This window comes from Gadus macrocephalus, chromosome 14, assembly GCF_031168955.1.
Source record: "Gadus macrocephalus chromosome 14, ASM3116895v1".
Classification (NCBI taxonomy): Eukaryota; Metazoa; Chordata; class Actinopteri; order Gadiformes; family Gadidae; genus Gadus; species Gadus macrocephalus.
The window spans coordinates 1,511,050-1,526,494 of record NC_082395.1 but is presented as its reverse complement, the minus strand read 5'-3'; the positions used below and the strand labels follow the sequence as shown (position 1 = coordinate 1,526,494).

Genomic DNA, 15,445 nt, shown 5'->3' with positions numbered 1-15,445 from the left:
TATATATATACACACAATATAATAAATAAAACAAAATGGCCTCTATATTAATGAAGCCTGTGTATGTATGGGTATCAATCGATCGATCTATTGATCTACCGATCTATCTGGGAGATGCAAATAAGACATCTGTTGTTATAACGTCATATCCGGTTACCAGACCGGTCCGACCAATCAGAGGCGGGCTCCGTGCGGCTGCGTCCCTCCCTCCGGTCGAGCGAACACAACAGATCCAGTGAACTTGTCCTAATAGCGCCCTACGAATCTTTCGTCCTCCGTGAACCCTGACCGCCCGGCCGCACGTCCTTCTACCAGAGCTTGGCTGTTGATCAGGTAATGAACGAGTTGTTAGTAAGTCATTAAGGCGCTCTTTGTCTCTTTAGTGCGGGAGCGCGGAGGAAGTGAGCATTACCCAGCATGCACAGCTCCGGTCGGGTTTACTTCGCTCTGTTCGGCCACCAGATCCGTGATTTAGCGGTGTTTAGGTGCGCTGTGTTGAATTAGACCTCCTCCGCTCCGAGGCGATGCAGAGGGCGGTGAGGTGACATGTTGGTAACATGTGATCTGTGGTCGGGATCAGGGCTCAGAGCTGAACCAACGGGGGGGTCCGTGGCTGTCACTAGACTAGGAGATATAGCTCACATTATGGAGCTTTAGGGGCTCGTTATGCAGCCCTCATCACGCATATGTGTTTGAAATTGGAGGAATATTCATAATAATAACCTTGAATATCAGCGATCAAGTCTCCAGATACAGAGCAGAAAGCTCCTTCCTGAGGTATGAGCATACTCCTTCCAACATGGCGTCTCTAGGAGCCTCCTAGGAAGGAAGGTTCTAGCGAGGAATCACCTATTTAACTACGTCCAGGTTCGGCGTGATATCTCACGTATAGCTTTCAAATGCAACAATTAATGAATGACGTAATGGGAAGGGTTCATTTAAATGCCCAATAGCTTTCTCTTCCGCTCTTCGATCGGGGCAGCCATCTTGAAATCTAAACGATACCGATTAAAGTTCCGTGTTCCAATATCCATACTATCCGTACTTACTAGCCTAAGTTTGAGTACGTAGGGCGTTCCGATTCAGATCGGGCGAGAATAAGTGTCCTGAAAGGACACTTATTCTGTTGTACTAAAAACTGTCAAATCGCGAAGTGTGTGGCGATGTACACTTTTCGTACTAAACGGCAGCCATTTTACCTACGTAGCGAAAGAGGGCTGGGTCAACGTCGGCGCATTTCCCACATAGCCTACATTAATAGTAATTTTGTAGTTTGTATAGCTATTTATAGCTGCTAGGCGTAAAGAGTTCACCGTTCAAAGCGGGATATTTATTGCGGGGGAGGAGCCGCGGTAGCTGTCGTGATCCTAATTTCCGGTGTGCAACACGGAGTATTCGATTTGGAACAACACTGACATTTGAAAATTAGCGCACTTAGTGAGTGCGGATAGTGTACTTTGTTTGAGTGTACTGATGGAAGTATGGATATTGGAACGGATTTCCGAATCCGAACAATTACCAAAACCAGTCCAACCCGATGCGTAGCTGCTACAGTTCACTCGATCACCTTCGTTAAACTTCGGATTCGTGGTTGCAGACTGCGGATTGGTCCGTTGAGCTGCCCGCCTCGCCATTCGACACTCTTCAAGACCAGTGCAGCCAATCACAGCTTAAGTGCCACCAGATCGGCCAGCCCAAATGGTTAGGGTCTTTCTCAATGTTCTCTAAATAAGTTATTTAATCTATATATGTATAGATATCTATCTCGTGTGCAATAAACATGTACAGTACAACGAAAGTGAGAATCGAGGCTACATGAGATCTAATGCTGCACAAATATTTCATAGCAATCTATTGTTAGAGATCTCTTATTTAAAAAAACCTTGGAGGAAATTATGCTACAACGGCACTGAAAATCCTGCTCATAATAGGTATCTGAACAAGCTGTGCATGTTGATCTTAATGTCTGGTTTTGAAGGAAACTGATTTTATGTGATTTAACGACCCGACAAAAAAGTCAAGAAATGTAGATGGATGAATCCATGTCAATCTCAAACAGTTAAACTTTGAAATATATCAGTTATTAAACTTCGGTAATAAAGCAATCTGAATAATGTAAAGCCTGAGAATATCCGGTATCTTTAAAGTTTACCTTGGATTTCCTCAGAAGTTGTGAATGGACTCCCTCTTTAAATGTGGAGATGTGTGCTGCAAAGTTCTCTGGCCTTGAAAATGATCGGCAATCAGGTGTGACATGAAACATCGCTGTTGTTTCATGGCTGGCATTTGGCTAGCCTTCTTCAAACCAAAATACCTTGGAGTCAAGAATTTCTCCAAACATTGATTATTGATGAATCCTGCTCATTTCTATAAATTTACTTGAATTGTACTTTGTTTGTAGTTACTGAATCTGCCAAATCAAAGAGGGTTTGGTTCATCAGAGAATGCGGTTACATCAACAGAATGTGATTGACACTTTTTGGTTTGTTTAATTGAAAGTAAAATGTTGGAAAGGTCAAAGAAATTACCAAGTTACACCTTGTAGCCTCGAAACATTTCCTTGAAAAACCATCAACCATGTCACCGACAGCAACGCTGGATTTAAACTTCTCTGTAGAGAGCACCTCTGGGAAGAGTTGCGTCATAAACAAGACGTGGATTTCCACAGAACTGCCGTTATTATACTCCCACATGTTTTTACACGCACAGAAGGGACTCTTCAGCGTCCTGTCCCTGTGTGTCCGTCTATGAACCCGCAGGAAATCCGGAATGGAACCAGTCTGCGCCGTTTACGATATCGGATAATCAACACGTTCATTTGAAACGAGTTAGTTTTCGTGTCGGCTGGTCAATGAAGACCCCTGCCTCTGCTCCCTGATTGGTCCATATGTGCCGAGTCGAATCAATCGTAGGCCTGAGACCTAAAGGACTGCTCTGTGGTGGATGTTTGCAAACGTGATTTAAACGGGCTTCACCGCAGTAGAATCAAGCCGTTGACGTGAGGGGATCTGAAAAGGTTTTGAGCTGCGGATATAAATGACCATCCTCCATATTAAAATGTGTTTTTCATGGCAGGTCGGACATGTCTGAACTGTTTATGGAATGTGAGGAAGAGGAGTTGGAGCCATGGCAGAGACCAGCTCCGGAGGTGACCCTGGTGGAAGATGATGATGACGACGATGAGCCCATCTTCATCGGAGAGCTTGGTATATATATATTTTATCCTGTACAACCTCTTATTTTATCCTGTACAACCTCTTATTAACCAGATTTTATTCCCCGCCAAAATTGGCATGCAGAACATAACTGTTTAGTAACTGCATTGAATAGATGCTGATGATGGTTTTAGAACGTGTGTGTGTGTGTGTGTGTGTGTGTGTTGGGCATGTAAGCAATCGTGTTTTCAGTGGGTTAAGGCTGGCAGGGCTCTGCAGCAGAAAATCTAAATCATTAGCAAAGTTCTGCTCCGTTTCAGCATTGATAGGCAGTGTGGCGCAGGAGATCTCTGAAATACGTGTGTTCGTGTTCCCTCTATTTTAACATAATGTATGATTGTGTTTCTGCTCTTTCAGTAAACAGCCCAAAGGTGGTCAAACCCAGCCCTTCACCTGTACGGATCGTAATCCCTAGACAGGAAGCCCCGCCCCCAGCCCCCAGAGGGGCCACGCCCATCATGCTGTCAGCCAGTGTCCCTGGCAACGGAGTGATGACGTCACCACCCCCCTTACCAACCGTAACCCCCCACCCAGTAATCGTCAATAGCCAGGTAGTTTATTCATTGTGTAACTGAATGGACTTTAAAGGGGTTTCTATACAGAGACTGGGCTAAACCTAAACGCAGGCGTGAACCCGTGTCTGGTCTCGGGGGCCCAGCGTGTGCGTGTGAACGTGTGGAGCGCTACTGTGTGACAGTCTTCAGTTGTGCGTTATGTCTTATCAGGGATACATCGTTCAACCGCATCAACTGGGGCCCGCCAACCTCCTGGCCACGCTCGGAAAACAGTACCCGCCCGGGACCTCCTTCACCATCGTCCCAGGTACTCCTTCCTTGGGCCAACTTGGTTCCTACATTTAACTTTAGGGCACTAAGCAGATGCTTCTGTATCAAGCAGATCCTTTTATACAAAGCGACTGGCAAGAGTACATTAGTCAGAAGAAGAGAAACAACAATATATCGGTCGGTTCCGTAAGGATGTTCATAGAACATAGAACTGTCAAGCGCTAACAATCACTAGGTTAACCCGTTCCCCGTATACAACAGAGGTAGCTGGGATAAGACGCTACACAACGCTAAGTACTATTTTTAAGTGCAAGGATGTACAATAAGTAGGGCCCTATGACATCCGTCTTATTTTTTTCCAAATTCCGTTTTTTCCGTTATAATTTTCATGAATTCCGTTTCTACACTTCATCAGAATTGAGTGTCAAATAAGTGGGAAAGAATAAAATTCTTACAATTGAATCAGATAGAAGACTACATTTATTAAACATCCCTAAATAAGTGTGTAAGAGGAGTGTTGAGGGCTAAGGGGGAGGCTATGCGGAGACTACTTCCTCCGTGTAGTTTGGTTGTGAGGGGAGGTGCAGTGTATTCTATATAATGCGTGTATGCATGGTTCTACATCCATCTGGTCTTTCCCTGCAGCTGGTCAGCCGCACCTCCTGCCGTTGCTGCCCCAGGCCAGGATCATGCCCGGGGTCGTCCACAGACCCCAGGTGAAGCTCAACAACAACGTGGTCACCCTGTCCAACGTCCAGAACCCTGCCGTCTACTCCTCCCCCGCTCCTCAGCCGCCAGAGATCCAGCCGCCCAAACCTCCGCCCGTTGACATCTGCTCCGTGACTGCGATGAGTCCGACCGAGAGCAAAGGAGGTACGACTGGAACCGGACAGAGAGAATCACTTCCTGTTGCCTTCTCTGTTACACTTTTCTTTCTGTGACACTTTTCTTTCTCTGTTACACTTTGCTTTCTCTGTTACACTTTGCTTTCTCTGTTACACTTTCTTTCACTGTTAGACTTTGCTTTCTCTGTTGCACTAGCTTTTCGTCGTTACACTTGGCTTCCTTTGTTACACTTGTCAATCTCTGTTTTTTATGTATTTATGTATAGATCGAAGCTTGCTGAAACGGCGATTAATGCCAACGCAAAACGAGGTCAAGACAAAGAAAGTCAAACTAGAGCCAGGTGAGTTTCCTCCACAATCCCTTTGAGAAGTTGCACAGCTGATCTGCCGTATTTAATAATTCTGTTCTTCCGATTTCAGTACAAAATAACAAAGCAGTCGATGCACAATACGTCTACAAGAAGAAGTGTTACAAATGCAAAGTAATCTTCCATCATCAGGAAGCTCTGAAGTCTCACCTGAAGGTAAGTGTCTTGTGCAGTCATTTAACATGCCCAACTCATAGCCAACCTTGCATGTCAATTTCCAATGGTCAAATGGCAAATTTGGGAATGGGAAAATGGGAATGTTTAAACTTCAACAGCTTGTTGAGGTGCGTGCTGGGGTTGAGTTCATGCAAGCGTTCTGCGGCCGCATGGCTCTGTAGGATGTCCAGAAGGCAGTTACAGATCTCCCTTCAATATTTGTGTCTATTGTAGAACTGCTCTGGCAAACCTGTGGAAATGGTTTCCCCATCGCCGCCTCCAAGCACAGTCGCTCCAGTCCAAGTCGTGAACCCCAAACACATCCTGCTGGTCGGAGAGTTCTACTACGGGCGCGTGGAGGGCGACTGGCAGATGCAGAGGCAGGAGCATAAAACCAACACCACTTTCAAGTGCCAGAGCTGCTTGAAAGTGCTGAAGAACAACATCAGGTATGAGGGCATGGCCAGATTGTGGAATTCTTCCCTTATATAAGTTTTGTCCACATGTAGGCTGCGTGTTTGGTAGGGCTGTAACGATACACAAATTCACGATTCGGTTTGTATCACGATTTTTGACCCACGGTTCGATACATCCCACGATTCTTTTAAATTTAAAAAGCATTTTATTTAAACAACACTTAAATACCAATTATCTTAATGTAACATTTAATAACAAATAATTTGGAACACTGAACAGATTTGAACCGAAAGAATACTATTAAAGTATAGCTAAATTAATAAAGAAATAACCAAAGATTGCAGTTGGAGGATGCTTTTTGCTGGTAGGCGTAATAGGGCCCCTTTAACTGTTTGGTTGGTTTATTCAAATATCCTTATTAGCGCTTCTTATTAGGCTATGTAGCTTAAATAATGACATAATCAGGCCGTATAGAATGCAACATGTTTAATAGCCTAACTTTCAATAGATGAGGAAAAACATGAACGTCGCAATAACGAGGCATAGTGTTACGAGTAGCATATGTGTTTGCGGGAGAATGGCAGTGTGCGTGAGTGAGTGGACGAGCGAGGAGAGCGAGCGGTAGCGCGTGTGTCTAGTGAAGAAGCGAACGAGTCCGGTAGAATAAAGTACCCATCCTGTCAATAATCGGTGGCCGCTTCATTCCGAGCTATAAGCAGACAAACTGCCAGTCAAATCACACAAAACAATAGAGACAGGATCACACAGGCAATTTTTTTCGCGCTTGTCCCACTCTGGATAAATGTTGTTCATATCGCATATGAGGACTTCGACGGCTGTGGAGAAATGCAATCCTCCGTAGCCACAGAGAGCTGTGATCACAGAGAGGGCATCTCGTCACATATTTACGGCATCGATAGGAGGGGGCGCTGTCAGCAGACTATTATTTAGACAAATTATTGGCAAATTTCAATCTGACCGAAGAGTTAGAAAGGGCATATCGAGCCTCTGCCTTCTCACACCGCGAGACAGGTTCGTGGCTTTGAGTATCGCGATTTTCGGTTTGATACGCGTATCGTTACAGCCCTAGTGTTTGGAGATCAGTTCTTTCTTCAGTGATGCGTTCAAAATCTTTATTTTTTAAGTGTTAAACAAAGATACACCAGGAAGTATCAGTGAAAATAGAATGGATTTGTTGGCCAAAAGAAGAGGACTGCACTGGGAATCTTGTTCTTTTGGACACAAAATCCACAATATGGATAAACATAAATGCTTTCATAGCGTTGTTAATAATGGGGTGTTCATGTGTCTGAGGTTAAGAACACATACTTAACCTCCTTATCTGACTCTGTTATTATTCAGGGTCTTAATCACTAATGATTGGTTTGAGTTGAAGAAACATCAGTCTGATGCCTTCTGTGCATTGCCAAAGATGGTTTCCTACATGGGCCCAAAGATTCTAGTTTTGGTGGCGGGTTTTAATTGGTTATTTAATTAAATAACTGCAGTAATGGGGGTTGGGGGAACCAGTTTGTACCGGGCTCTACTATCACAGCTGAGGTCAAGGGTCACCTGCATTAGATCCCCCTCATCACAAGCGGCTGAAGATGCAGATCTTACAGGATGAAAGGGCTGGCCCGATGTGTAGGTGTCCCCGATGTCTTTGGTTTAATGCCAGTTTTATAGCAGCCGTTACCCATGTTAAGAGGGGAACTAGACACTTATTTTAATATATTTTGTTGCTGTGGGTTGATGGTAAATGAAGGTTTTGTAAAAGTAAATATTTTTGCATTGTTTAATTAGTTATCAGTATTTGATGTTTACTGGAAATGGGTTAACCTAGTGATTGTTAGTGCTTGGCAATTGGTTCTAAGAACATCCGTACTGTACCGACAGCGATATATTGTTTCTCCTTCTGTCAAATGCACTTATTGTAAGTCAATTTTGGATAGAAGCGCCTGCTAAATGTAACCGTTCTAATGTACGCCGTTGACCTGCCAGATTCATGAACCACATGAAGCACCACCTGGAGCTGGAGAAGCAGAGCAGTGAGAGCTGGGAGAGCTACACCACCTGCCAGCACTGCTACCGGCAGTACATGACCCCCTACCAGCTGCAGTGCCACGTGGAGCGGGCCCACAGCCCACTGGCGTCCTCAAGTAAGACCCGACCGCCCAGAACCAACACGCGCTCCGTGGTACCCGCTCTGCACAGACTAACCCCACCGTCTTCCTCAGCTAACTGTAAGATATGCGAATTGGCGTTTGAGACGGAACAGGTCCTACTGGAACACATGAAGGAGACCCACAAGCCTGGAGAGATGCCGTACGTGTGCCAGGTTAGTGGACGAGTCGTCTTGAATCAGAAGAGCAAACCACAGAGAGTCAACCCTCACTGATTTTCACCGACACGCCTTCTTGTTTTTAGGTTTGCAATTTCAGGTCCTCATTCTTCATGGAAGTGGAGGCTCATTTCAAAGTAGCTCACGACAACACGAAAGACCTCCTGTGCCCGTTCTGCCTCAAAGTGCTCCGAAGTGGACACTCATACATGCAGCATTACATGAAACATCAGGTACGGGCGGAAATTAATGTCGACGATAAAATTTTGTGTCTGACCAGCATAATCTTTTTCTTCAATGTTCAACCCATCCCTGCCACACGATGAGAGCAGCGTTGTTATTTATTCATGCTGGAGAAACGCTTCTGCAGCTTGGTTTTGGAACTGCAGTTAAGAAATTGGTTGTTGTCCAGAGTGAAAACCTCTTGGTATTTTGTCTGTTTCACTAAAGAGAAAAGGCATACATCGCTGTGGAAAATGCAGGCTGAACTTTCTGACCTACAAGGAGAGGGTGGACCACAAGATCAACTTTCACAAGACTTTCAAGAAACCAAAAGCACTTGAAGGCCTTCCACCTGGAACTAAGGTAGCATCGTGAATAACCAGAAGATGAATAAAGCACTACAACTTCAAAAGGCCTCCGTTTGTGCAAGTGCGAGTCAAAATGTAAAGGCTTTTCTTCTTTTAATTCCACCAGGTGACCATCCGGGCGTCTCTTGGAGGTACCGTCTCCTCATGCAACCCGTGCCCCAGCGGCGCCACTCCTGTAGCTCAACCTCCCAAACCAGCCAAGTCCAAACCCAAACCCCCCCAGGCCCTGGGGAGGGCCAAGACTGCTCAGCCCAAGAGGCAGCAGGAGGCGCGAGTGTCAAAGAAGAACACGGCTCTGAAGAACACCAAGTGAGTGCTGGGGACTCTGAACCGACAGCCTGATGTGTTATAACTGAACTATGTGTTCCTAACATGTTCTTCTCCCTTCAGAATCGGTGGAGGGCCACACACTTGTATCGAGTGTTCCACAGAGGTCACTGACTTCTTCTCTCACTATCCAATGATTTCGAACTGCGGTGCGTGCAAATACCAGACGAGCTGCAAAGTCTCAATCTCCAATCATATGATAAGGTAAGTCCACAAGATTTACATTTAAAACCGCAGTGGATTGTTATTGTATTAATATTAGCTAGGGGTGTGACGATGCACTCAGCTCACGAGACGAGACGCGACACGATATTCGGTTCACGAGATCGAGATGAGATTTTAAACTACAATGACAAAATATATGACTGGAGCAACAGACTTTTATTTAACCGAGTTGCACATGCATTTTGAAATGTTTTATTATAACTCTTAACATTCATGAAATTGAAACTAAAACTAAAATTTATAATAGTTGAAGTAAATTAAATTAAATAATTCTCATTTTTTTCAAGTGCAAACAATATGTGCAAAACCAAATCAAAGTTCTACTCCATCAATACAGAGTGCAAATAGTGCAAATAGAGTCTGACCAAGTATGTCACTGACAACTTGGTATTGTCCGTGTTTTATCAGTCAGTCTACTGCCATTCATCATTTCCGCCGGGTACCCAAAATGCTGCCAAACAAATCATTTAAAAGTGGCGGGGGCATCTTCGACGGTAATACGGGTATTTTCCGACGTCATTCTGGCTGCCTATGGCTGCTTCCCCTGCTTCCCCTCCTTCTCCTCTTCTTCTTTTCCTTCTCCTTCGTAAGGTTCTGGCAGGCTAGACGTATCAAAGGTGCATTACTGCCCCTACAGGCCACAAATAGAAGTTTGGATAGCTCAGAAATCTCGCGAGACAGATTTTTAACGCGAAGGGTGATATCGTCGAGTTTAATCTCGCGAGATCTCGTGGCACGAGATCTCGTCACACCCCTAATATTAGCACTTGGTTTATTCCCGACGCAATGGGGAACTGCTCAGACTGCCTGCTGGTGGTGATGGTGGTGGTAGTAGCAGTCATCGTCTTCCAATGGCGTTCATGTTCTCTCTCTCCTCAATACAGGTATCATAGTACAATATCGAAGGACCGATTCAAGAAGATGGGGAGTCAGAGAATGTCGAATCCAACAGTGTGAGTGCAGAGTGGTGGTCGGTAACTCACCGTGTGTCTGTAACACCAGGACGTATCCTAAGTCTGGTCTTGTTCCCTTCAGTAAATCTCTGAGCTGCCTCTCCTGTGACTTCCTGGTGGGGGCCTTAGAAGGGGACAAGATGACCAAGCATCTGACGGACGACTCGGACCACGTGTGCCGGGTCATTGAGCGGAAAGGTATTCATCTTATTTGTAGTTCTTGAGGGATTCATTCTTATTTTTGTAATTTTGTAGATATGTTTTTAACCAATTCTATTTCACTAATGGAAATGTGTATGTATCTTTTTATCTTAGTTGCTGCTCCTGCACCTGGTGTGATGTAAGTTGTTATGGCTTTTCATTTTACGTTGCATTACATTACCAGTGTGCAGTCTAGCGTCATACATTTGAATCTGACATAGAACCCCATGCTACCGTTTGCCTTGAGTACTTTATTTTTCGAGTAAAAAGACGCCGTTTATGTAACGCTTTTCAAGCATATATTTTGGTTCATACCCGCTTTTTAAACGAAAGATCTCATCTACCGTAATTTTCGGACTATAAGCCGTGCCTTTTTTCCCATTTTACGATTCTGCGGTTTATAGAACGGTGCGGCTAATCTATGGGGAGTTTGGGGACCTCCTAAATCTATGGATTTTACAGGTTACAGTCCACCAACTTTGACTCTATGGGCTCTATGACCGGTCCGCGCCCCCCCACCCTTAAGCCGCGGGCTCCAGCAGGAATAGCTGGAGGCCAGGAAAGAGTGATACAGGAGGTAGCGCACAAAAGTGAAAGTGGAACCGAGAGTGGTGTGAGAGACGGAACGAGAGCAAGACAGACACTAAGAGAGCGAGACAGTTTGTGCAAAGGAAATTTTCATGCACAAACCCTCATTATGGAAAACAAACGTAGAAATGCATATGATGCAGCTTTTAAGTTAAAGGCAGTCAATCTGGCTGTAAAAGAAGGAAACAGAGCGACTGCACGTGGCCTTGGCATCCATGAGTCGATGCTGCGACGTTGGAGATGCCAGCGGGAAGAACTGTCTCAATGCAACAAGTCAAAAAAAGCTTTCAGAGGTAATAAAAGCAGATGGCCCAAACTTGAAGACTTTCTTGAAGATTGGGTGAACACACAGAGAGCAGACGGCCGAGGTGTTTCCACCGTGCAGATCCGACTGAAAGCTAAAAGGGTCGCCACCGAAATGAAAATTGAAAATTTTAGTGGTGCACCATCCTGGTGTTTCAGATTTATGAGACGAAAGGGACTGTCCATCAGGGCGCGGACGACTGTGTGACAGCAACTCCCTCCCTCCCACAAGGAAAAAATAACAAACTTCGGCGAATTCACACAAAGAAAGATAGAGGAATATTCCATCGGACCGGACCAGATCATAAATATGGATTAAGTGCCTTTGACGTTTGACCTGCCTCTCACTAGGACTGTTAACATGAAAGGTGAATCGTCCATCACGTTGAGAACCACTGGCCACAAGAGAACGAAGTTCACTTGTGATCTTGGCTGCACAGCATCTGGATTAAAGCTTCTGCCAATGGTGATTTTTAAGCGGATTACAATGCCGAAAGAAAAGATCCCGAACGGCATCTCCTTTAAAGTCAACAAGAAAGGGTGGATGATGGAAAGCGTAATGAAGGAGTGGCTGAATGAGTGCTACGTCAAGCGCCCGGGAGGATTCTTGCGCCAAAAAAAAGCTTTGCTTGTTTTGGACAGCATGAGGGCCCATATAACGGATTATGTGAAAGCAGCCATCAAGAGCACAAACTCGATTCCAGCTGTGATTCCTGGGGGCACAACGAAGCATCTGCAGCCACTCGACATCAGTGTCAATCGTGCGTTCAAAGTGGCACTACGCATGCGAAAAGCAACTTTCGCTCAAGTTTGCGAGTGGATCCCGATAGCGTGGAGGAGTGTCAAAACATCCACGGACATTAACGGGTTCCGAAAGGCTGGACTGCTGCGTGATGAAGAGGACGCCGCCACAGCTGAGGCCCTTCAGAGGCTGTTCGATTCCGACAGTGACGAAGAGGGGTTCGTTGGTTTTGAGAGCGACAGCGGAGGAGAGTGGCTGACGAAGCCACCCTGAGCCTGTTCGTGTCCGACACTGAAGATGAGGTCTTTGGTGGTTTTAGTACGCAGGAAGGTGTACTGCACCTTAGCCTAAAAGACGAAGACGAGGATTAATGACTTTTCTGGTAGGCTGATTACCGTATGTTTTAAGCAGCCATGTTGCTGCAACTTTAGGCTTACGCATTTACTGTCGTGTTACAGGCGGTTTATTTTGAACTTTTAAAAAAACACATTTAATTTAGCCATTGATATTTCCTCGTCAAGCGCTGTAAGCTTTGTTTTTTTGTTATGGTACTACTGTAGGCTATAATGTCGATACATATTCAAAGATGTGCACACTTTTTCAAGGTTTTTCAAAAATAGCCAAAGTTAAGTGGTAAAATGATTGTGACGCTATTAACTAATTTTGCTGGGGAACCCGTAGCACTCCCTCAAGGACCACTGGTTGAAAACCTGTGCACCGTTTAAGTTTGAAAGTTGAAAAGTTTGTGTGTCTGAAACGCTATGTGATGCAGTACCGTTTACACTGCATAGTGTTCTGTAGCTACTATTGCACTAAATGGTAACGCTTGAATACGTTATGCAAATATGCAACTTGTTTGTTGAAATGTTAATAAATGGGAGTTTCCTCAAGCAGCCATCTCTTTCCCGACAATCCCCTCTGTGCACGAACCCTTACAGATGGTAATTAAACATTAAAACACCTGCGGCTTATAGTCCAGTGCGGCTTATATATGTACACATCATTCAATTTAGCTGCTGCGGCTTATACTCCGGTGCGCCTTATAGTGCGGGAAAGATGGTATTTCTGAAAAGAAAAAAAAAACACATGAATTTTGCACGTTAAATTGCAGTTTTTAATTTGTCAACATAAGCTTAAAGGTTTGGTTCGGAATTCTCTTTTTTCCATTTTTGAAAAATTACTTGAGATCCTTATCATAACCCACTTACAGCCACTGAGTTAGAAGTACTGACATGAAAATTAAACAAGTCCATCATCTGTGGAACGGGCAGGGCTCGAAAAACTCCACGCGCGACCCCTTCGTGCACGTACTCAAAGCTCGTGACCCAGAACAAGCTTCTGTTGTGATCCTGCGGTAGCTACTGGAGCTAGCTAACTAGCTAAGGGCTCGCTCTCGAGCATCTGTGTTCGCTCGTGCATGATTGCGTGTCCATGTACTTGGAATGGGTGGAGTCAGAATCAGCGTTGAAGGAGAGGAGGTAGGACCATTTGAGTTGTGGATTTTCCAAATCTGCTGGCGTTTCGCAAAACCCATACCCCACCTTTAATGGTGTAATCCGAAGGAATAGCAATGCTTATGGGTAATGTTTTATAGTCGAAGAAATGCAAATGTGTGTTGATTGGTACGTGCACGTCTATTTAAAAAAAATTTGACCCCACTTTGTCCAGGCTCTCCGTTCTGCAGCCACCCAGAGTTTTCTACCTGTTTACGTCAACGACTGAAACACCAAAAGAAGCAGACATGAAACCAGCGACCTGGTCTGAAGGGGCGGACCCGAAACCATCGGCCGGGTCTGAAGGGGCGGACCTGAAACCATCGGCCGGGTCTGAAGGGGCGGACCTGAAACCAGCGGCCGGGTCTGAAGGGGCGGACCTGAAACCAGCGGCCGGGTCTGAAGGGGCGGACCTGAAACCATCGGCCGGGTCTGAAGGGGCAGACCTGAAACCAGCGGCCGGGTCTGAAGGGGCGGACATGAAACCAGCGGCCGGGTCTGAAGGGGCGGACCTGAAACCATCGGCCGGGTCTGAAGGGGCGGACCTGAAACCATCGGCCGGGTCTGAAGGGGCGGACCTGAAACCATCGACCGGGTCTGAAGGGGCGGACGACTCCGGGAACGGAGCCTCTGGTTCACCTCAAGAAGAGGAGTCTGAGGAGTTAGCTGGAACCGACCTGGGCAAGGAGGCAGGGGGCAAGGAGGCAGGGGGCAAGGAGGCAGGAGGCAAGGATGCAGGGGGCAAGGATGCAGGGGGAAAGGAGGTAGGGGGCAAGGAGGCTGGAGCCACAGGCAGTAAGGAGGCAGGAGGCAAGGAGGCTGGAGCCACAGGCAGCAAGGAGGCTGGGGCCAAGGAGGCTGGGGCCAAGGAGGCTGGGGCCAAGGAGGCAGGGGGCAAGGAGGCAGAGGAAGCAGAGACTGCCAGTTGGGCTGACACCTCAGCCCCCTCATCGGGCCCTTCAGGAGAAGGCTCCCCGGGGCCTGATGGCTGTGAGGGGAGCCCTGTGGGCATCGACCAGGTCCGGAAGCTGGTCAGCAGCCTCCAGGAAGACCTGATGTCCTCCGCTCAGACCTCCTCACCCGATCAGGGAACAGCTGCAGGCCTCTGAACCCCGCTCACGACGGAGTGGCGCAGCGATCACAGGCCTGACGAGGCTGGCTCATCACGCCTCTCTGAGTGAACTGTAGTTTATTCTACACGCTGTACGTCTACTAACTCATACTCTCTGTGCCAGGACTGTTTCACACTTTACATTAGGTTTACCGTATGAATTATGCAAACTCAAACATGTTGCTGCTCATCTCTCACTGTACCGTGTCAATGAGAACTCGGTAACTTTCAGTAAAAGGTAATACTTTTACGTTTGGCAAACTATGGAGTATTTAACATGTTGAATCCCGCAATGTTCTGACATGCCTTTCTCATGATATGTCGTCTTTGATTGAGAAACATTACCAGTCATGTAGCAAAAAACATGCATTAATGTTTAAATCAAAGGAATTATACTGCCGGTATACACGAGGGCGATATAGAGTTGTGTGGCTTCGGAATATTTTGTATTTCTTTTTTTCTTTTTTATCTTGAATACAGCATAATACAAATATTTGACTATCTGCTCCCTAGTCTGGTGTAAATATAATACCTAAGATGTTTAACTTGTCAATCCTGTTATTTACTGACTCATGGATGTGTTACACTCTGAACAAATTGTGTAGGCCGATTATAGAGTTTTGCTTAATTTTTTTTTCTTTTTTTTCCCGGTTTGAATAAACGTAACTGTTGAAGCATACAATACAAGCACTGACGTTATTATATTTCAAAACTACTATCCGACCTTTCAATACATGTAGACATTATCCTTCTTAAATATCAATCCTTAAAACAATGAATTCAAT

General features: G+C 45.6%; 1 protein-coding gene and 1 long non-coding RNA gene across 8 annotated transcripts; one reads left to right on the top strand and one right to left on the bottom strand.

Annotated features, from left to right (window-relative positions):
- Positions 1-164: 164 nt before the first annotated feature.
- znf280d (zinc finger protein 280D) lies at positions 165-15,347 on the top strand. 7 transcript variants are annotated; one of them, XM_060071221.1, is made up of 19 exons: positions 165-333; positions 3,076-3,206; positions 3,573-3,766; positions 3,920-4,037; positions 4,646-4,873; positions 5,112-5,186; positions 5,266-5,369; positions 5,604-5,818; positions 7,788-7,945; positions 8,024-8,124; positions 8,214-8,360; positions 8,578-8,712; positions 8,824-9,026; positions 9,108-9,248; positions 10,154-10,222; positions 10,305-10,420; positions 10,538-10,562; positions 13,725-14,421; positions 14,452-15,347. In XM_060071221.1, exons 2-19 carry the CDS (start codon positions 3,083-3,085, stop codon positions 14,656-14,658), a joined length of 3,057 nt encoding a protein of 1,018 aa, XP_059927204.1. In that variant the 5' UTR covers positions 165-333; positions 3,076-3,082; the 3' UTR covers positions 14,659-15,347. The 7 variants fall into 7 exon arrangements, with proteins under 7 accessions (XP_059927204.1, XP_059927206.1, XP_059927205.1 ...); XM_060071222.1 differs by having other exon boundaries at positions 166-333; positions 13,725-13,962; positions 14,161-15,347; XM_060071223.1 differs by lacking the exons at positions 13,725-14,421; positions 14,452-15,347 and adding an exon at positions 10,886-12,352.
- LOC132471958 (uncharacterized) lies at positions 12,473-14,253 on the bottom strand. The gene is made up of 2 exons (XR_009528963.1): positions 14,161-14,253; positions 12,473-13,962 (listed from the first exon to the last, which is right to left on the bottom strand). It is a non-coding gene; the product is annotated as an uncharacterized LOC132471958 (long non-coding RNA).
- Positions 15,348-15,445: the final 98 nt, after the last annotated feature.

Bases quoted from the DNA above. Each gene is read 5' to 3' on its own strand.
- znf280d (XM_060071217.1), top strand. From the start codon at position 3,083: ATGTCTGAACTGTTTATGGAATGTGAGGAAGAGGAGTTGGAGCCATGG. The intron at 3,207-3,572 runs GTATATATATAT...CTGCTCTTTCAG, and splicing joins CATCTTCATCGGAGAGCTTG to TAAACAGCCCAAAGGTGGTC. The intron at 4,038-4,645 runs GTACTCCTTCCT...CTTTCCCTGCAG, and splicing joins CTCCTTCACCATCGTCCCAG to CTGGTCAGCCGCACCTCCTG.